The sequence below is a fragment of the Poeciliopsis prolifica genome, unplaced genomic scaffold (assembly GCF_027474105.1).
Source record: "Poeciliopsis prolifica strain line A6 unplaced genomic scaffold, Auburn_PproV2 SCAFFOLD005, whole genome shotgun sequence".
Lineage (NCBI taxonomy): Eukaryota > Metazoa > Chordata > Actinopteri > Cyprinodontiformes > Poeciliidae > Poeciliopsis > Poeciliopsis prolifica.
In genome coordinates this window covers 8,671,240-8,692,522 of record NW_026562380.1, presented here as the reverse complement: position 1 = coordinate 8,692,522, position 21,283 = coordinate 8,671,240, and the positions used below count along the sequence as shown (strand labels likewise).

The 21,283-nt window shown below is 39.4% G+C and overlaps 2 protein-coding genes across 2 annotated transcripts in view; one reads left to right on the top strand and one right to left on the bottom strand.

Moving 5' to 3' along the window:
• Window positions 1-402: 402 nt before the first annotated feature.
• rrp12 (ribosomal RNA processing 12 homolog) lies at window positions 403-11,791 on the top strand. Its single transcript, XM_055030036.1, has 34 exons — window positions 403-589; window positions 1,175-1,404; window positions 1,507-1,590; window positions 1,710-1,786; window positions 1,874-1,979; window positions 2,068-2,184; window positions 2,304-2,442; window positions 3,040-3,167; window positions 3,255-3,353; window positions 3,430-3,521; window positions 3,602-3,713; window positions 3,794-3,894; window positions 3,984-4,098; window positions 4,182-4,324; window positions 4,422-4,543; window positions 4,856-4,920; window positions 5,527-5,689; window positions 5,779-5,933; window positions 6,012-6,079; window positions 6,187-6,280; window positions 7,422-7,580; window positions 7,671-7,751; window positions 7,829-7,934; window positions 8,016-8,123; window positions 8,210-8,367; window positions 8,873-8,964; window positions 9,042-9,200; window positions 9,273-9,442; window positions 9,535-9,645; window positions 9,720-9,766; window positions 9,853-9,931; window positions 10,985-11,049; window positions 11,133-11,215; window positions 11,293-11,791. The coding sequence occupies exons 1-34, from the start codon at window positions 451-453 to the stop codon at window positions 11,393-11,395; spliced, it is 3,870 nt and encodes a 1,289-aa protein (XP_054886011.1). The 5' UTR covers window positions 403-450; the 3' UTR covers window positions 11,396-11,791.
• Window positions 11,792-13,112: 1,321 nt separating this feature from the next.
• antxr1d (ANTXR cell adhesion molecule 1d) overlaps window positions 13,113-21,283 on the bottom strand; it is a 29,322-nt gene continuing 21,151 nt past the window's right edge. Inside the window, exon 18 of the mRNA XM_055029751.1 lies at window positions 13,113-14,937. Coding sequence (XP_054885726.1) covers window positions 14,641-14,937 — 297 coding nt within the window. The 3' untranslated portion in view covers window positions 13,113-14,640. The remainder of the gene's footprint in view (window positions 14,938-21,283) is intronic.

Genomic DNA, 21,283 nt, shown 5'->3' with positions numbered 1-21,283 from the left:
ATCAATAATTCAAGAAAAACAACAAGCTCAAAAATATCAATAATTCAGCAACATCTTTGTTTCAAACCATTGTTGTTAACATTATGAAGCTGCTGGACTTTGGTCAAACCTAAAACTTGCTGTGAGGGGTTAAAACACGGTGTTTCTGAGTTAAAACCCAGACATTCAGAGAAATTGTGGAATCAATTCCTGGGCTGGAATACCTGCAAAAACCAAGTGGAACTCATTAGTTTGTAAGTTGTCTGCATGATCATGACGGAAATCATAACTACACAAATAGGAGGAAGCGCTGTTCGTCCACTGATGTTCGTAGTGAACAGCGCCATCTACTGGCATACCAGCATAACGTCGGACTAGATAGCAAATCTGTGACGTCATCAAGCGAGCGACGGAGTCGTTTGGAGCTCCGCCGTCAGCAGTGGAGAAACGTGATTGTTGTCGGCCCTGAACATGGTGAAATCAGGGAAACTTCGGTCGGGGACCGGGGTGAAGTTGAAGCGCTGGAAGAAGGGACACAGCAGCGACTCCAACCCGCAGACTAGCCGGTTCCGACAGGCTGCGAAAAGCCGCTTTTTCAGCAGACCCAGCGGTAAGAGACACACGTGGGTTTCGGAGAGCTAACATCAGCCACACGAGCCATTTAACTTGGATAACTTTATCTGTGACGCTGCTCAGCAAACACTCAGTCTCATATTCTCAGAGTAAATTCCCCCGACTTGAAGCTTTATGAAAGTATTTTTTTAATGTTTAGATGAGGATAGAAAATCAGCGGAACAAAAATATTAACAGTTTCACCTTATCCACTTTTCTGAATGATGTAATCAGAGATTGTTTATCCACCCATTTGTTTACCAGTCATTCACCCATTCATCTGATATCTGTTTATCTGTCTTACTATGCAAGTTGTTTTCTTGCATATTTCATACTTTTTTTTGTAATGAACCATTACATGTGTGGGGTGAAAAGAGGAAAACATTAAGCTGTAAAAATGTTAAACTTTCATGTAAACTACGGATGTAATTGTCTAAATAAGCCTGTAAACACAATAATAAATTAATTGATATCACATAGTGTGTCAGGCCCTCTTAGCTCTTTTTGTGAATAAATGTTGAACTTTAGTTTGGGAGTGACAGTAATAAATTGATGTCTTTCTTTTTTGGTTTTACTTCCACAGCGAAGAGCGACCTGACTGTTGATGCTCTCAAGCTTCACAATGAGCTGCAGGCTGGGCCCCTGGAGCTTAAGGCAGGGGCCCGTAAGGATACTCAAATGGAAGAGGAGCCTGATGAGAGGCTGTCGGAGAGAACATCGGGCACCTTCCTGAGTGGCCTGTCCGATTGTTCCAACCTCACATTCAGAAAGGTGCAGCGCTTCTGGGAGTCCAACTCCGCTGCTCATAAAGAGGTAGGACTATGGGGGTATTGCCTCCAATTTCTAAATGTAGCATATGCAATATTTTGTAGCATATCTGCACCTGGTGTAACTGTGTCTCTTGATGTTTGCCAGATTTGTGCAGTTTTAGCTGCTGTTACTGAAGTGATCCGAAGCCAAGGCGGGAAGGAAACAGAGACGGAGTACTTTGCTGCTTTAGTGAGTATTTCATTGGTTTATATTTTGTTTAAAGTTTTGGGTAAAGCAAAAATAAAAATGGTTATCCCCTTAGATTGACTAGCTTTATTTCTAATTAGACTGTTATTGATTTTTGGTAGATGACGACCTTGGAAGTTGTGGAATCAGAAGAATCTCAGGCTGCAGTGGCTTATCTTCTCAACCTTGTCATAAAACGGTAGAAATTAGAAAACTTTTGTCTTTTCCATAACTGAACATGTCATACCTGATTAATACTGACTGCTCAGTGTTTGGGTGTCACCAGTGTTCCAGCTCCAGTACTTAAGTCCAAGTTCTCAGACACCACCAAGGCTCTCATGGATGTAATGTCTAAACAGGTTTCATCTGATGCATCTTCAGCTCTCAGATGGGTGAGAGGATTTTCCGGTTTGCCTTTGTCATGTTCTGTTTTCACTCTGTTTTTAAATCTATATTGTTTTTTTGTGTTTGCATCTATAGATCTTGTCCTGCTTGGCCACTTTGTTGAGGAAGCAGGATGTTTCCGTCTGGAGCTACCCATCTACACTGCAGGCTTATCATGGTCTGCTCAGCTTCTCGGTGCACAGCAAGCCAAAGGTCACTCCTACTAAGCTTAAATAAACTGATACGTTATTTACTTTTCATTCAAAAAAATTACAATTCAAGCTTTTTCTAGCAAATGAATGTCTATTTTGTTTGTTTTTTTCCTCCCTCAGGTCCGTAAGGCAGCTCAGCAAGGCGTTTGCTCCATTCTTCGAGGCAGTGACTTCCTCTTTACTGATGACGCTCCAAACCATCATCCTGCTGCTGTCACTACAGCCAAGTTTTGCATCAAAGAAATAGAGCAGGCAGGAGGTGAGGCATCATGGTTGTTAGTTTACTTAATTGATGGGGCAAAATGTTCTCTTTCTGGTTGAAGGATGGAATTTTATATCTAGTAATTAGTTAAAATTAGCAAATTTTGTCCAGAAGTCAGAAAAGTGAATTAGGTAATATAAGGACCTGCATTTAAACTATATTGTTGGGATTTTACACTGTAAACCAACCCAATGTGTTCATAATTGTAATGCAGACTGCAAACAAGTCAAATATAAAGCTGTGGAGAAATTTAAAGATGGTTTAGGCGATAAAAGAACAAACTGTATGCAAATGTACGGCACATTTTAGACCCTAAAAATGTTATTATGTTGTAGTCGTTTTTTTAAACCCATTGTGGATTAATGTGACAAAATGCTAACTAGTTCAACTGGTATGAATATTTATGCAAGGGTCTCAGCTGGCTATACTTGTTATATTGGAATAAGTTTCTAAATAGCTGCAGAAAATGTTTGGAAGTCTTTGTCCGGTCCAAATGTTTGCTTTTTGAAAGTGGTGGTTATCCAAAGAGAGAACATCCTCTCAAGCAATTATATTAAAATGTCAGCCATGAATCAATCTTTGGCACCTCGTCAGGCAGCAAAGAGGACACCACCACCCTCCACGTGCTCTGCCTCCTGAAGGAGCTGATGGGATCGTTTCCTCTCGGAGCCGTTAAGTCCTGCTGTGAAACTCTGCTGCGTGTCATGACTCTGAGCCATGTGGTGAGTTCCCTCAGCTGCAGCTACTTTGGTGGTTCTTTGGAATTTTCTTTTTAAAGCAATGCTTCTTCTGTTTGCCTCGGCTTTAAGATGGTAACAGCCAGTGCCATGCAGGCATTTCATCGGCTCTTCATTGCAAAGCCGAATGCGTCATCCCTCTCTGCAGAACTCAATGCCCAGATCATCACGGTGAGACAAAAACAATGTGCCCCATTACTCGTGGCGTGAAATCTGCTAAAGACTCACTCTGAGTTGTCTTCCTCAGGCTCTCTATGACTACCTTCCCAGTGAGAATGACCTGCAGCCTCTGCTAGCCTGGATTACCGTCATGGAGAAAGCACATGTTCACCTGGCAAGGTATAGTTGGTCAAGATTGGAGAGAGATTGAAAGGACTTTTCTCAGGTGTCACTGACCTTCTGTGTGTATTTTGGTCCAGTTTGCAGAGTTCTCTGAGTTTAGGTCACCTCCCTCGGCTGTTCTCTGCCACCATGTCCTGCCTGCTGTCGCCCCACACACAGGTGGTCTCTGCTGCCACCAACACACTTAAGGTAATAGGCACTGAAACTGGCACCAATTAAACTTTTTGGCGTGTACATAAGTGGTTATGTATGATGTCTTTATATCTCAGAGTTTGTTGACCGAGTGTGTTGCTCCTCACATGGAGGAAATGGGGATGATCACTGCCACTGCCTCTGCAGGGAACCCCTCATATGTCTGTAAAATGTTTCGGTAAGATCGCAGATATTTTATTTCTTTTTTTATTGTTTTTTCATAAGTCACTACACAACTACTAACTGTCTGTACTTGGATTTTTCCAGCATTGTGGAGGAAGGATTATCCTATCGCTTTCATGCCTCGTGGCCCTTTGTGCTGCAGATCCTTGGCTGCTTTTACAGAGTTGCAGGAAAACAAGCTCACCCTATCATGACTAAGGTATAGCCTTGACATGTTGAAACCCTTAAGTGGATAAAGAATAAAATGAAGTGGACTGACACTTCTTCCCTTGTCCTGGGCAGTCCCTGCAGTCCCTGTCAGATCTGCGGTCCATCCCTCAGTTCTCCTTCAGCGGGGAGTTGGACCTGGCTGTGGGAGGCGCTGTGGAAAGCATGGGGCCTGAAGTGGTGCTGGCCGCTGTGCCTCTCAACATCACTGGCTACAAGTACGACTCCAAAACGACAGGGTGTTCTGCTGGCTTTACTGTCATTTTATTAACTTTTGGTTGTGTTTTTTTTTTTTTTTTGTTTTTGTTTTTTTAGTGATGACTTGGAGTTCCCTCGCAGCTGGTTGGTTCCAGTCATCCGAGATCACGTGAAAAACACTCGCCTTGGTTTCTTTGCTTCTTATTTTCTCCCTTTGGCCACTACACTCAAGCAAAGAGGTGAGTTAAATGTTTATTGAGATAAAACCTTTAACTAGATTTAGCATCTTCTATTAATGATCAGTACTATTAGCATTGCTAGTAATCATTTTCCAGATCTATTCCCTACAGAATGTAAATCCTGACCTTAGCTTTGAAGTTTCCAAAAGGTTATTAAAATTTCCAAAATTAGCTATTATCGGAATAAGGCCAGACGTCCTGTTATCTGTTGAAAGTCTCTGTTTCTCATGCGCTAGCAGCTTGAACGAATGTGGACTAAGAAGTAAAATTGTCTGTTTTTACATGCTTTAACTGACTAATCCTGTTTTGTAGCTGAAGAGTTGGAGCAAGAAGGAAAGAAGCTGGAAGCAAAAGTCTACCAGACATTACAGCTTCAGGTAAAAAACAAACTTGTCTTGTTGCTTTAACTTTTCACTTACTTTTGTCTGGTGTTATAGGTGTTGAATTTTGGAGTTACTTATTTAATGTTTATTGCATCTGTTTCAAGGGGTTAAAAGAAATCTACATTTAGGAAAAAACAACTGTTATCAACAGGCCCTCTAGCCCATTACTCTGACTATATCAATTATGATTAGCCTTCATTTTCTGCTCTCTTTGCATTTGCTTCTAATATTATCAAAGAGGATTTAGTTACAGTGGATAGAAATAGCAAGAAAAAGAACTCCAACAGAGTGGGGTAGGAAGAACAAACAAGAAAAAAAATTATTGATCCAGAATTACTTACTCCTGAGGTTAACAAAACATCAGGAGTAAGGTTGTATTGTCAAGCTATTGTTTAGCTTGACAATAGAATGACAAGCTAAACACAATCTCTAGACCATGAGTTTGTTCTATAGTAAAAAAAAAAAACAAGACTGAGAAAGCTAAAGGCATAGATAGGTGATCCTTCTAACCCTGGATGCACCAGGCCAGGTGTGCTTTCTATGGTTAAAACAAACAAGATTGTGTGAGCAAACAATGCTGATCCACATTCCGCATTTCAGATTTGGACCATGCTTCCTGGCTTCTGCACATGCCCAGTGGACCTGACTGCGTCCTTCAAGGGCGTCGCCCGGACGCTCGGCATGGCCATTAACGAACGGCCAGACCTGCGCCTCACCGTGTGCCAAGCTCTACGTACGCTGATCAACAAGAGCTGCTCCACAGGTGACAAATGTTCACAGAGGTCGTCTCTTTGTGCAAACTGTCGCATCGTTGCAGTATTATAATCATTCCTGTATGCGATCATGTTGAAGCGGAAGAAAAGGCAGAATTGGGACGGTTCTCCAAAAACTTCCTGCCCATCCTTTTCAACCTGTACAGCCAGCAGCCTGCAGACGGGGACTCTGGTGCTTATAGGATGGCTGTGCTCGACACCATCAAAGTCTACTTAACTGTCACTGATGTGCAGGTAACATTTAAATGCTTTTGTTGTACTGAAGAGTGATAAAATGATCTGTTTATGCAATTTAACTTTGATCATCTGCAGCTGATCTGCACATTGCTGCAAAAAGCCTCTGACCGGCTGACCAGCACGGAGAGCGTTGAGTTCACACGGTAGGACATCCAACTGGGATCCACTGGGTTTGATTTCCATCAGAAAATGATTCAAATATTTTAATAATCTGTTTGGTGATCCTATTCCTGTCCGATCTAATTCTCAGGCTTGCAGTGATGGACCTTGTGGTTGCCATGGCTCCCTTCGTTGATGAAAGCTCTATGGTCAAAACGTTTGAGCTCATAAGACCATATATGGAGGTATGTTTAATGATGCATCAAAATAAATTAAAATGTAACTGAAAAGTTACTTGAATCAAAAAGTGAAACTCTGACTCTGCCTTATATCGAATAAAAACCCAAAATTCAGTTTCCCTGAAAATTTGAAACTAATTAGACCAATAAAAAAGTATTTGTAATACAGAAATGTTGACCTGCTGAAATGTACTTTTATTAGGTGGCCGTTTAGAGCTCTTTTTGCATGAATGCAGAGGAGTTTGGAGCCTGAATGAATGAAGCCCAGGTTCCCTTTATAGAGTCCTGCAGCTCGTCTGCAATGTTGGCTCTGGTACGTCCCATCATTCTCTTGACAACCCACTGTGGATTGTTTATGGGCTTTAGGTCAGATGAGGTTGCTGGTCAGTCAGCCACATTAATCACGTCCAAAAGAGTAAGCAATGTTGCTTTTGGCAGTGCGTCCAGGAGTCGAATCCTGCATGAGAATCAGATCAGCTGCTTCACAAACCTTGCCAACACAGGGAGGCATGAAGTGCTGTCAAGTTTCCAAGAAGACAGCTGTGCTGATTTTGAACTTTATAAAGCACAGGGGGCCAAAAGCAGCAGATGCCATGGCTCCCTAATAACACTGACTGGAAACTTGGTAGTGGTCTCCACTCATCCAGAATCACAGATTTTAATTTCCAAGTGGAACAAACTTTCTTTATCTGAAGCCGTTGTAGCCTAAGTCCTGGTTATATCCATTGGGTGCCTTTTTTCCCCCACTAATAATGTACTTCAATACAGCACTTTGGAAGTGACTGACTTCTTTGAGTAAACCTACTTGTGAAGAGAGTCAGACTGTTTGTTGAACAACTATCAAGTTAGCGGTCTTTCCCATGACTGTGGAGGATGTACCGTTTCTGTTTTTAACTAGTTTTAGTTGGTCCTAAAAAATTATATTTGAATTTTCTCAAAAATACATTTTTGTCTTTTTAGTTATTCTGAGCCAAAAGTGACACATTTAACAAAAATGTGTCGCTCTGTGTAATGAATTTATCAGCAAGATTTTTAACTTTTTAAAAACCAGTTTTCACTGTCCTAGAGAAATGTTGGTGCCTTTGCAGTTTGTTAATTCAGGCCCTTTTTAGAAGGTTTCTTATTTCTTTATTGCGTTTGTGTTCAGGCCAAAGAGCCGGGCATGCAGAAGAAGGCGTACCGCGTGTTGGAGGAGATGTGCGGAGCAGAGAGAGATGAGTGTAAATCCTTTGTCCTGTCCAACCTGGAAACTCTGAAAACTGTCCTACTTGACACTCTTAAAAATGCTTCTTCACCTGCAAAGAGGGTAAAATCTTTCTATATGTAGAAAAACATCCTGCATGCCTGACTGTTGTGATTTATTCCTACCTGACTGCTTTGTTTTCACTTTTCTCAGCCGAGACTCAAGTGTCTGATCCATATCGTGAAAAGGTTGAATGAGGAGCACAAAGGATTCATCACTGCGCTGCTGCCAGAGGTGCAAATCAGAGCTGATGACAACAAACACAGACAGAGCTGATGTATTTGGTGTTTATAAGGTTTTCTTCTCTGCAGGTGATCATCTGTACCAAGGAGGTTTCTGTTGGAGCTCGTAAGAACGCCTACAGTCTTCTGGTGGAAATAGGAAATGCTTTCGTTCGCTTCTGTGGGAACAAAAAAGGTGTTGCATTGTTTCTGAATATATGTAGGTTTGTAACATCGGAATTTATAAAACAGCTAACATCACCTGCCTCAATTATAGATGCGATGGAGGAGTATTTGGGTCTGGTGTATGCAGGACTCACCGGATCCGTCACCATGATCACATGCACCATTTTGGCATTGACTCGTCTTGTGTTTGAATACAAAGGTGGGTTTCACTTGTATGTTTTCACCTGGACTTAAGAAAAGAATGACATCTGTGACTCAGTTTTACTTTTTACATTTCTCTTTCAGACTCGATAGAGGTTTCCACCATGGAGCAGCTGCTGCAGAACGTCTGTCTGCTGCTGTCGTCTCGAACCAGGGAGGTCGTCAAAGCGGCTTTGGGCTTCATCAAAGTCATCCTTTTCATTATGGACCCCAAAGCTTTGGGCTCACATGTTACCCTTATGGTACGAACTGTACATTACAAGTGATAATGGAGCTCAAAGGAGCTCTCCATGACCACCAAAACAGAAATATTCTGTTTTGGATAATTTTCTTAATCTCAACAAATTATTGAAATAGGTTTTTTTTTGTCTTTTTTTTTGCACTAAAACAAACAGAATGTACTTTCCAACTCATATTTAACTTGATTTAAGGTAACACTTTCTGAATAATGACTAAAGTTATGGGTCTGTCTGCTGGTTAAAACACCTGAATCCTCTTTTTTTTTTAAAGTAAAAATTTGTAAATATTTTCAACTCTCTTAATTCTGATCGAAATAGATGACCTGCTAAGTTTCCATCACACTTACATAGTTTAAAAGTCACATGTATACTGCACACATAGGACATTTTGTCCAAATAGTTGCCCTTTGATGATCAATGAAATAGTAGATTAAAAGTTTAGTGCGTAAGCACATTAAGTGGTGAGAATATACTGTGATAAAATATTTTTTGTTCTCCCTCTGTTCAGATTGAGGGAGTTGGAAACATCAAGGATGATGTAAGAAGGCATTTCAGAACCAAACTCAAGAACATCTTCACTAAATTTATCCGAAAGTTTGGGTGAGTCTTCTTCCTACCTCTGTTATCTGTTAGCGTCACACTTTCCTTCTCCTGAAAGCTCTGTTGTGGGTTTCCAGCTTTGAGCTGGTGAAGAGCATGCTGCCTGCAGAGCACCACAAGGTGCTGACAAACATCCGCAAAGCCGAGGCCCGAAACAAGAGGCGGAAACAGGTCGCAGAGGAGCAGGACGCATCGTCAGAGAGCGAAGAGGAGGCGCCTAAAGGAAAAAGCGAAAGGTACGACAACAGCTCCCCACACAAAACTCACTTCAGTGTATATGTTTACCACATTCCTTGTTTTCTTTCTAGTATTGAAGACATCCTGGCTGAGTCCGACAGTGATTTGTCTGAGGATGAAGGAAAGTCTCGTAACACCCAGAAGAAATCAAGCAAACAGAAAGGGAAAGCGTGGCTGAAGGAGGGAGAGGGAGATGATCCTTTGAACTTCTTGGATCCAAAGGTTTCACAGAGAGTTCTAGGTACCACAACATTTTGAGGCTTCTTGCTTCAATCAGAGAACAATTATGAGGCTCACAGGAGTTAAAATGACATTTTGTTTGCTGTTTGTTAGCCACAAATCCACAGCTGAAGAAGACCACCAAGATCGAACACGGTTTCAAGGTGACGTCCGATGGCCGGCTCATCATCAGAGAGGATGACGAGAACGATGGGAAAAACAAAGGTTAGAGGAGTTTGGTGGTGTTGTTGCAAGAGCTTCATGTGTGAACACACTGACGGCGGTGCTTCTCTTCACAGGTGCAGAAGAGATGGATGACATCCTGGAGGCAGCAGGAGTGAAATCCGTGAGTTTTACAAAGCACAGTGTTAATGTTTGGGAACATTTTGCTGTTTTGCTCACAGTCTGCTTTTTTATTTTTTGCACTTGCAGAAAAAATCCCAGAAGAGAAAGTTTCAAGATGACAATTTAGACGAGGACATGGATGTTGAACCTCAAATGAAATATAAAGGTAACTAAAGAAGATATTCCTCTTGATTACTTGGAGATGAAGTGACACTCTTTATCCTTTTTCTCATTTTGTTATGTTGTAACTAGAAACATCAGTGGTGTTTCATTGAAATTTTAGTGTTGATTATTTGTGAAATGAAAAGATTTTATATGTTTTTAATGTACTTGCATGCATTCAAGGCCCTGGCTCAGCACTTTAGTTCAGTGTGCTGATAGAGATGTAAGTCTTCTGAGTTAAAATCTTTCTCAGCCTCTCATCCACTTTTCTTTCACAAAGTGGCTCAAGAGTGGATGGAGTGGATCTGTGAACATCAAGTTTGGAACATCAGATTACAAATTTGCTTTTATTCTCTTATTTGATTATGCCATTCTGAAAAAATGAATGCTCTTTGATGTAAACCACTCCTTTTAGCTCTGATTGTATATCCCGAGTTGTTCTGGTGGAAGGCGAACCTCTGCCTCAATCTCCATCTTGTGCAGATTTTCCAAAAGGATTTCTCCCTGACCATCCTCCTTTTCCCTGGTGAAGAAAAGCATTCCTACATCAGACTGCTGCCACAACCATGCTTCATGGTGTGGGTGGTTTGCACAAACTGACTTGCATTGTTAATGTTTGACCACACAAAGTGTTTTGTACATTGGCCAAAAGACTCTTCTTTGATGTGTCCTGTACACAGCTTGTGGGAAACTGCAGACAGCAATTTCTAACTTCAATCTAGCTGAATAAAACCCATTCAGAATCACAAAAGTTAGCCGATCTTTTTGAAGAAAGAACAATTTGTTATTTTTAACTTGTGTACTTTAGAAAATGTCGCTTTTTAAAACACAACCATTTTTCCTATATTTGAAAAACACAAAACTTTTGCAAGAAAAGAGGATGTAGAAATGGGGTGTAGAAAAGTGATGGTGGGAAAAAGAGTCTCTTTCCATAGGGTGCAGACTCACATAAAATCCAGTTAAAGTACATAAAGGTTTGCAGTTGTGTTGTGGCAAGGTTCAAATAGATGCAAACATTTGTACATAGCACTGTGTGATGATGATGCTTTTCTCACAGCCGGCGGCTCGGGTATCCACAGACCTCTGGGGCGAAGTCAAGTTGGATCCGATTATAAATCAAAGGTAAACAAGCACAACAATCTGCAACTGAAGTGAAGTTTCTTGGGTCTACGTGGTCATTCTGAGCGTGTTTTTCTAACTGACAGAAAGGAAAAGGAGATGTGAAGAAAAGAGGAAAGCTGGATCCTTACGCTTACATCCCTCTGAAGAAGGACCAGCTCAATCGCAGGTATGAGCATCAGCTCATGCCGCCACACTGATTTGTAGGCTTAGACTTGAGCCTAAAGTTTTGCTTTACCCCTACAGGAAGCGAGCCAAACTGCACGGTCAGTTCAAAGGTATGGTGAGAGGTGTCCAGAAGGGGGCGCAGTCTGGAAAGAAAATGCAGAAGAAAAAAAGGAAAGCTTGAAGAACATGACTTACATTGTTTATTGGACTGCTTTTGTAATGTGTGTGTCAAAGTGAGAGCACCCCTGGATATGTGTGTGTGTGTTTCAAAGATACTCTGAAACTTTATCAGTTTACATCATTCAGTGGGATGGAAATGAGAATTTCTTGCTGATTATGCTCCCCTTGCCTTGTTGTTACTCAAGTGGAAGGAAGAAGAAAATCGTAGCTGTTCTCATTTCAACATGCCCCAAATTGATTGCATTTATACAGACACAACAGTTTTGTTTTAATTTCCACATTTGACCACATAACATTGCTGCAGTCTTGTGTACTGTAAATTGTGATAAAGCATTCACTGATGCCATATGGCTCCTTCAAGTATATTATTAAAGTGAATTATGGAGTGCAAAGTGAACTTGCTCTTCTGTTTTGACTCATAAACCTGAAATAAATTCCAACTTGAACTGGGAAGTTGTTGCATTTTGCAGCTCAGCTTCGAAACTTAGGTTGTTTTTGTGACATACCGTAGTGGTGATGCGATTCATTTTCCCTGATAGGATGAAGTAATGCGAGTCATGTAATGACAGGCTGACCTTCGAGTCACTCTTCTGTTTCAGTATGCCAGCATTTCTTAGAAAAACAGCAGGTACCTGAAGTACAAAGCAGGATTTGGGACAAAGATTAAGATTTCAAGATTTCACCCTGGATTTCTATTGTTTTATATGTGGTTCAGTTATATATAAATAGGTATATTCTTATATATATCTATTTATATATATGACATATCTATAAAAATATAGATATATGTATATCTATATATATAGAACTTCTCTGCTTTTTTGTTTGACTTTAGTAAAAAATAAGATAAAGTTCATAGAAATGGTCTTCAATCCATAAATAAGAGTAATGTTTGTGGATTAAAAGTTGTTTTATTTTTATTTTTTAAATGATTGTCACATTTAATTGTGGATTTAAAACTATTAAACCGAATAGGGTTGTTCTTGTTATTGATATCCAAAGAAAATTAGACTGAGCAGAAGGGCTGTTACAAAAGAATATTTTAGTAATCAAGTACTCTATAGAATATTTTTACGATTATCCGAGAATCGGACCTTTGTCTCTCTGCCAACCTGGATGTACTCTAAATCAAAAACCAGTTGATTAATATTATTTATTCAGATTTATACACAATCATATTCTGAAATTAAAAGGGTTTCTATTTCTCTACAGAATGCTTTATGTATTTACATATGTTTATTTATATGTATTTGCAATAAGACTGAAACTGCTGGAGTCCTAAAATGGTCAAAAAAGTCTCACTAAATAATGCTTTTAATATTGTGTAACTTCATAAAAGGTGCCACATAGTATGTTGTTCAAAAAGGGGGCTAAACTATCCCTTTCTATTATTATATAACTTTAGGAATATGAGCACTGAACTTTTATTACTGCAGAAATATATTTCCTGGCAAAGACTTAAAAGTTGCTTCATAAACTCTCCAGATTAATGGATGTAGTTATTTTTTATAGCTTTGAACATACATTTTTTGTGAAGTTAGCCCTGACATTTTGTAATTTGCTTAATTAATCTGATGTAGTTTTAAGGCATTACATCAAGTATTAACAAAATCCAATCAGCTAATAACCATGTAATAAAATCTGTTGACCTGTGTGTTACACCATCACGAAAAAGACTCATCTTTAAACATGTAAATCAAAAACTGAGAGGCAGCGCATTAAAAAAAGAAATGTCTTTATTGAAATCAGATGTGTTAATATTGAAGAAACAATGCAAATGATCATTTCAGTCAGTAAATGCAGTATACAAAGAGCCCTGAAGATACACGTTTTCAGTACAATCTTTTACTTGAATTTGTTCAAAATGATCTCAAGCACATCAGATGCCACGCCACAAAGCTCGCTAATATCAGCCATGGTGCTCCCCACCCTACAATGACTTCAAAACCTAAAAGATGCTAAAGAAAAGAGGGCCTGTATTACAATAAATAACATACTGAGAAACTGCCCTGCAGTTGCAATAAGACTGGTGAACATTAAAACTACATTTTAAGTAAACTGCAGTAAAGCTTTCTTTGGTTGAAAAGGTATAAAAAATGTGTAAATTGTTAATTAAAAAGCCAACATAAATGACCCTGCTACCACCCTTTTTGTTTACTACATGACGTATTTAATACCACCCTCTCCTTATGGATTAATGTTGTGCTGCATTTATATGTAAAAACATTTCTGTTTACTTTCATAAGCCATCTGTCCCTAGCTCACTTTCAGCATCACTAAAGTTTGATAAACACTTACAAGCACCACCTACTCTACTAGCAACTACTGTTACTGTACAAACAGTCCCAGTTGAATCCATGGTCTTGCTTTTGTTTTGTATCTTTTATAAAGGTTTTGACATAAGATTGATAAATTCTGCTGTCCAGCAACAAGACACAGCGCTCAAAAACATATCTGTGCTTCTGGCCTGGAAGATTTTTCACGATGACATTCGATTTTCTAAGAAATCAGTTTAGATATGAGAGTGACTTGCAAAAGTATGACCTGCCTATGAACTTCTAACATTTTGTCATGTTACAACAACAAATTTTATTACATTTCATATGCATTCTAGAAGTATTGCACAGCTGTGAAGTAGCAAATCCGAAATATCTGACGTGAATTCAGTTCTCTTCACTCTGATCCCCCAAAATGAAATCTAGAAATGTTAGCAGTTTGCCACCAGGTGGAAGAAGGTGCTCTGGCCAGCTGAAACCAAAGTTGACCTCATGTAACCCCGATGTGCAACAACAACACTGCACATAATCTATATGACAAGATTAACTGAGCAAAATAAAGAGCAATACTGTTTGAAAATCTATTTGAAACAGCAAAATATTTAAGAGTGGGGCTGTGTACTCTCTGTCCCATGGACACCTTAAACACATTTTCACTGCTGTGGCAGCATTATGATGAGGATCAGCTTCCAGGAGGAAAACTGAATGTTAACAGCTGCTCTATTGTCTGTCCTGCTTGAGAGATGAGTGGATAATTATTTGGATGATAGAAGAGAAATAACTCAAATAGACTTGCAGCTGTAACTGCAGAAGAACATCTTCTTCCTTTTTCTTTTCAGCTTCACAATTATGCATTCCCAATGCAATCCATTTACGGTAATTCTCTAGTTGTAACATGACAAGATGAAAAAAGTTCAAGTGTTAAAAATACTTCTGTAAAGCTCTGTATTTGCATCCATTCTCTTCGTCATTACAGCCTTGGCGGAGGCCGGGACGGTGGGGGTCCGAGGGGCCCAGGCGGAGCACGGGCTGGGGGTGGGCCGGGCGGGAGTCGTGTCACAGGAGGGGGCGCACGGGATGGAGGCGCCGTGAGCGAGGATGGAGCAGTGCGCGGCCCTCTTGAAGGAGGTTTCGTACGGGGGACGGAGTTGGAGACTAAAGGTTGTTCCTCAACTGGGGGAGGAGGAGGAGGAGCAGGAGAGTGAGGCATTCGGGGAGGAACCGGACGATCATCATCTCTGACCCGTTGAAAGCGGATACAACGACCCTGCAGAGCAAGGAGACAAGGTTTAATCACAACTGCTTTTATGCAGAATAATTAATAAAATAGTGGCTCTCTAGAGTGCACTCTTGATAAATACCAGGCTTATAAAATGAGACCAATTAAACCAAAGTTTTTTCACATCTCAAGTATTTATTCTAATTAAATTAACTAATACACAAACAAATTGCTTAAAAGTGGAAGAGGGAATATAAAAAAGAAAAAAAAACATGGAATAATAAATACTTAGTTTCACCATTTTACGATTATATTCATTCTAATCAAGATACAGATTATATGTCCTAATTAGGAAAAAAAAAGTTTTTCATACATGCTACAAAGAACCAGGGGGATTTAGTCTACAGGTATCAGTCAGAAGAAGGGCAGAAATCATTTATCTATATTCCACACCACAATAAAGACAGTAATAAACAATTAGAGTAAATGTGGGAAAACAGGAACAGTCAAAACTTCATGAAAGATCACTAAAAAGGCAAAGAGACTGAACAAACCTCCAACAAGGATGTGCTTTGTTTTCAATGTGACAAAAATCTCCTGTATAATAAGGAGCAGAGTTGAGAGAAAGAAACCTTTTCTCAGAGAAAACATGCAGTCCTGACTGCAGTGGAGTTTTGTATTCTCGTCTAAAGAGCCTTACTAAAACAAAATTTTGTCCTTGGTTGAAACTTGGCGTTGGAAACAATTACTTTTCTGTTTTGTAGTCAAGAGACTCTGGGCTCACGTTCTGAAAACGAAGCCAAGTGGTGCAGAACTAGAGATTCATTTCAAAGTGCTGCTATATTTCATGCAACCGCTAGGTGTCGCCTGAGTTTATATGTGTCTCAAATCTCGAAGACAAAGTGATGGGGCTTCATCGGCAAACTGCTACTTTTCTGGACTGTTATTTATTTATTTATTTATTTATTTATTTAAAGATAGATTAAAATATGGTGTTTTAATACAAACTCTCCAGGTGTCAGGAAATTAGCTGGTCAGTATTAGTTTCAGGGTGTGTACAATCATTCAGCTCTGCTTTTTATTTCCCGCCTCACAGATGTATTATTTTTCAATTCAATTGTAAAGGTTAAGGGTCACATTAAAAAAATTAAATAAATTATTATGGTCTAATTTTTTTTCTTACATCACAAAGCCCTGGCTTTTTAGCTGGGGATGTGAACATTTTTCAGAAACAGGGGGAATTAATTCCTTGTATAAACTTAGTGAATCCTTTTTTAGATTCAACATGCAGAATGGTTTCTGTTAGGCTTTGCCCAGCGTTGCAGATAGATACAGGAGTGTCTGATTTCTGATGTCTCAGGGAGCGCACAGAGAAGCTTCTGTTTTCCGTTCACACCTGCACCACAATACTGCGATGCCGGCTCTGACAAAGTCCTTTAGTCTTCAGCGTTCCCTTCTTTCTTTCAGGACAAACCTCCACTGTGATTTGGACTCTTAAGATACCAAACAGAGAGCATGTTATGTCCCTTATGTGCTTGATTTGAAGCCATATAAAGAGAGGGATTTATATTTCTTCATAACAGTGTTTAACATAATTTACAAGTCTTGGAGAAAGGGATGAGTCTCTGATTGTCCCCATTGATGGGTTTTTATCTCTCCTCGCTCAGTTGCTGAGTGAAAGATGGAGGGTGGAGTCTCTGAGTGGCAGACCCTTGGTGGTCTGATTTTAACACCTTATTAAGCAGAGAGGCCCTAAAGTCACACAGGGGCCATTAAGAGGACCAGGCAGCAGAAGCTTTGTGACTGAAGGGGGCCATTGTGGGTTCAAGCGTGTATAATATACGAGGGGTGGGTAATTGATTGAGGGCAGCTTGGTTGGGAGTGCCGGGGTGGATGGAGAGCGGGGCTCTTTGGGTGCTTTTGCTGGGCGGCCATGAAAAGCCAGTTTGTGAGCAGCAGCACAACAGGAGAGACAGCATATGGACACAATGAGAGGACAAGCTCATGAATATGAGGATGTTTATGTGCGTGTGTGTGTGTGACTGTAAGCATGGTTCTACCACAGCATATGGTCTGAATGAAAGCTCATGAATAAAAGAGATGGAGGATGTGGGGTGTGGAGGTGCATCTTCAGAGCATTTGGTGTGAAGCTTTTCGTCATGACGGTCAGTTTCCTTGCGTGACCCCAGGGGACAGGGGTCAGCAACCTGGAGTTCCACAGCAGCATGTGGCATTTTGGGCCCCTCACAGTGACTCTAAATAATTTTGGTCACAAATTATACAGCACAGAGGAGGATATGTGTTTTACAGTTAAATTAAGGAACTGTGTTTCCATTTTGATTTTTAGAACAATAAAAATTCAACTTTCACAAAACGCAGATGCACCAGACAGACAAGTCTAATAAAAATACTTTATTCTCTGTTTGGTTTAACAAATCCACAGCAGAATGAGCCTAATGGAACAAGAAACTCACTTGATTTTTTTCGGTTAGGATGCAAATTACATGTTTTTCTTCATTTTCCTTAAACATGTAATTTTTCACCAAATGTATGTGTTTATTTCTTTCAATCAAATAAATTGTTTGCAATTTTAATATCAGACTAAAAACAACACGATTTCACAGTCAACATAAAAAATATGAATAAGGAGTTTCCTATGATAAGAGCAAGGCATTAACTGAAGGTCAGCATATTAACAGCGTCATGCAGAGGCTTTGTATATATCTGGTGCATCAACATAATGTAAAAGGTGAATTTTCATTGAAAACACAGTTCTTTAAATTTACTGTAAAACATATTTTTTTTATATAGTAAGTGTATATTAGGTTCATATACAAGTACTGGCCATTTAAGCTTGATAATTTTTGTGAGGGGGTTTATTGCTCAAAACAAAATGATTCACTAGAACCGTAAGCAAAAATTGCTCTTCATATTGAAGTGGTTGCTGACTCCAGCCTTGGGCTGTAATATCTGTCACTGTGATTGTTTGTTACAATCCTTGAACATCTGCTCAGAGACAAAAGCAAATCCTGAAACACCTCAAGCATCCCGTTACATTCATCTGCTTTCTATTTCCACTTCCAACCCCAAAGACTTTGTCCTTCTTACTAATGCAGACATGCAGGAGAAATTGTGGATATTTACAAGGAGCTGGTACACACACACACACACACACACACACACACACACACACACACACGCATGCACACACACATATGGATATATGCTCACACATTCAACCATCATAGGGAAGAGACAGTGGGGCACGAAACAGAAACGAGACACATGTGAAGTGACAGGTCAGCCTGTCAGGTCACATGACCTTACAGCTCACGCTTCACTCACATATGGAAACTGCTGCATTAGTGCTCATTTTGAATGATTACTGCAACTTTGACGATTAGATGCAATCAACTGTCCATAGTCTCCATAAGTTCACTCAGAAAGAGGGGAGATTGCTGCAAAGTCAATTGTTGGATGCAATTCCTTAGAAATAAAACTTTTCTTTTCCACATGAATGCAGATGTTTGACTTTGCATCTATCAAAATGATTGAATTGAAATTGATTCTCTATGTCTGGATTAAAACTGTGCCATAAAAAGTACCTTTTTATGGCACAGTTTGTGGCGTTTGAGATAAATTAATTTAAAAATCATCTCATAAAATACCAAGATGCTGCAATAAAAATTTTTAAGCAAATTTGACCCTCAACCAGTCGGGTCAAGAGTTATATTTAGATGTGCATTTGAATTACCTAAAAAACCAGAAACTGTCTGGATATAACTGGACAAAATCTAGTTAAATAAATACTTGTGACATGTGCAATGGAAAGAATGTTGAATTCTAAGTTATTCTTTTCTGAATGTAAACTACCTACTTTTGCTATTTTCTCTTTCAATACAGAGAAAATGTAAAAACCCTTAAATATTAACATACTCCCAAAAGATTTAATACTCTTTGATCCTCAGGATTTTGTGTGATTAACTCAAAATATTGCATAATTGTGAGGAAGCCAGAAGAGTTGTCGCAGTTGTTAAAATGCTTTACTAATAATACAAGTCAGTAAAACTGTCATGTTCATTTATTTATTTAGCCCCTTTTATGGTAATGACCCAAAAATAAATCAAGCAGCAATTACTCGCAGAAACCATCATTAACATAAATACATCTATCAATAAAACCCATTAAAGTTTGTGTTTAGACAATGGCCAGAGGCCTAAATATTATCAGAAACTGTAAAAGCAGATACTGTGATGGTGCTTAAACTTTTTATTAGATTATAGAAAAGATAAAAAAAAAAAAGTGTGATGTTTGAATAATGGGTTTCTTGAATACCACTCCTCTGTCACTTAATCATTGAAATCTGTGGTTGAAAATTATCCAGGATAATTTTGTTTTTCTCTGAAGAATGTTTTGTAAGTGGAGAAAGAAAGGGGCGATAAAGATTTCGATTGCGACCAGCTCGGGGGACAAAAGAAGCCAATCCCGTCTGCCATTATATGCCTCGTAGTCTTTTAGCTCCCCATCTGTTTATGAGACATTTGCTCAGGAAACACACACATACACACACACCTACACACATACGCACACACACACGTGCGGACATTCGTTAGTGAAAAAATGAAGTACAAACAGGAAGCGTGGCAGAAACTGGCAGTCCTCTCATGGCCCTATACAGACAAAGTGATTTAGTCAGTAATGACTGGAGGAAGCAAAACAGATTCCTTCTGAGCTGCAGTTTAACAAACCACACAGATATACTTTGCTATCTTTTCGAGCCATCAATCTTCTGCAGAGGCATTTGACATTCACTCACGTTCAATCTCGGATTTTAGATCAACTTTAATGCACCATGTCCTGCACCAGTTCTGCACAACTATCTCCCTTGGAACAAAAGTGGACTTTTTGCATCCATTTTATTTCTGTCCAGCTTTTCATTTTCCCCACTTAATGGCGCGTGAAGGAAACTGGGTCCTTGCTGAATGGCTCTGTGCACCACACTCCCATAGAAAGTGACTGACAAAGACTCCAGAAACTTTGACGCTGACAGACACTTTTTGTTCTGACATGTAAAAAAAAAAAGAAAAAAAAATAGAGAGAAACCCAGCACAGGCAGGAGAGATAGAAGCACCAATGTTAACCAGTTTGACAGACTTCGCATAGAGCAGACACACACTGACATACTGAGACATGGTAAACATAAATCATGCCATTCAAAGGCATAAATCAATAAGTGATATGTGAAGCGACAATGACGCCATTTACAACAGTGCAGATGTTTCGCCATGACGACCAGTATGATGGTGAAAACATGACTTCAGGGTTATGGGATGCCCTTCATGGGGTCAGGGTTGGAATACAGAGAGCATTTTGCTCATTCTTCCCTCTGACACTTGGAGGAATGATAGAGATGGCACAATTTAGGACTCACAAGTGTGAGAGATAGCATTTAAAAAAATAAATTCTGTTTCATACACAATCAATGTCTTCTTTAATGAACATTTTTACATTTTCTGACATTAAAACCATAAACTTCTGTGTAGTTTATTGAGCTTTGTACATGTCAGTTTATGCCCACTCTTCTTCTTTTACAAAACAGATTAAGATCAGTCTGACTGCAAGAAGAGTATTTCTGAACCTTAATTATCAAATCTCACCACAGATTAGAAGGGCCTTTCTAACACCTGAATATGCTTTAGTCTAACTTATTGATTTGTAGCTCTTGTGGTATGGTCCCCAATCTCAAGCCATTTGGAGTTTGTTTCTTGAGGATTTCATTCTAATTTTTCACATTTTTTCATCATCTCTCAACCAGAGCTGCTGAAGTAAACATCTCTACCATGTTTAACGTTGAGAAAAGTGTATTTGGGATCTTAATTTTCATAAAACTTTGTATGTTGGACAAAAAGAATTTGGTCTCCTCTGACCAGAGCACCATCTTTTTCATAAACTGCACAACAAAATAGAAATGCATCCTCAGATGAATTTCTTTCAACCACTCAACAATTTGCCAAATCTTCCACAAAGGCCCAATTTTGTTGTCGGCTGTATTTCTTGGTCGTCGTGATGCTGTTTCTTAGTTGTTGACATCTGGATTTTGTGTGGGGGTATTGAAGTAAAGTGAGATAAATATATATGCACCCCACATTTCAGATTTTTATTTGAACAATTATGTAATTGTGCATTACTTTGTGCTGGTCTGCCACATACAACACAGATAAAACACATCAAAGTTTGTGGCTGTAGTGTGACAAAACATAAAATTTTTTGAAGAGGCCTAAAACCTTTGTGAGGTTCAGTAAGAGTAGTGAATGAGAGATTGTAACCTGTTTTTTTTGTAACCTTGACTGAAACCTTGTTATTTGGAGGGAATTTTCAGGGGAAAGCACAGAAA

Bases quoted from the DNA above. Each gene is read 5' to 3' on its own strand.
- rrp12 (XM_055030036.1), top strand. From the start codon at position 451: ATGGTGAAATCAGGGAAACTTCGGTCGGGGACCGGGGTGAAGTTGAAG. The intron at 6,281-7,421 runs GTATGTTTAATG...GTTTGTGTTCAG, and splicing joins TCATAAGACCATATATGGAG to GCCAAAGAGCCGGGCATGCA. The intron at 7,935-8,015 runs GTGTTGCATTGT...CCTCAATTATAG, and splicing joins CTTCTGTGGGAACAAAAAAG to ATGCGATGGAGGAGTATTTG.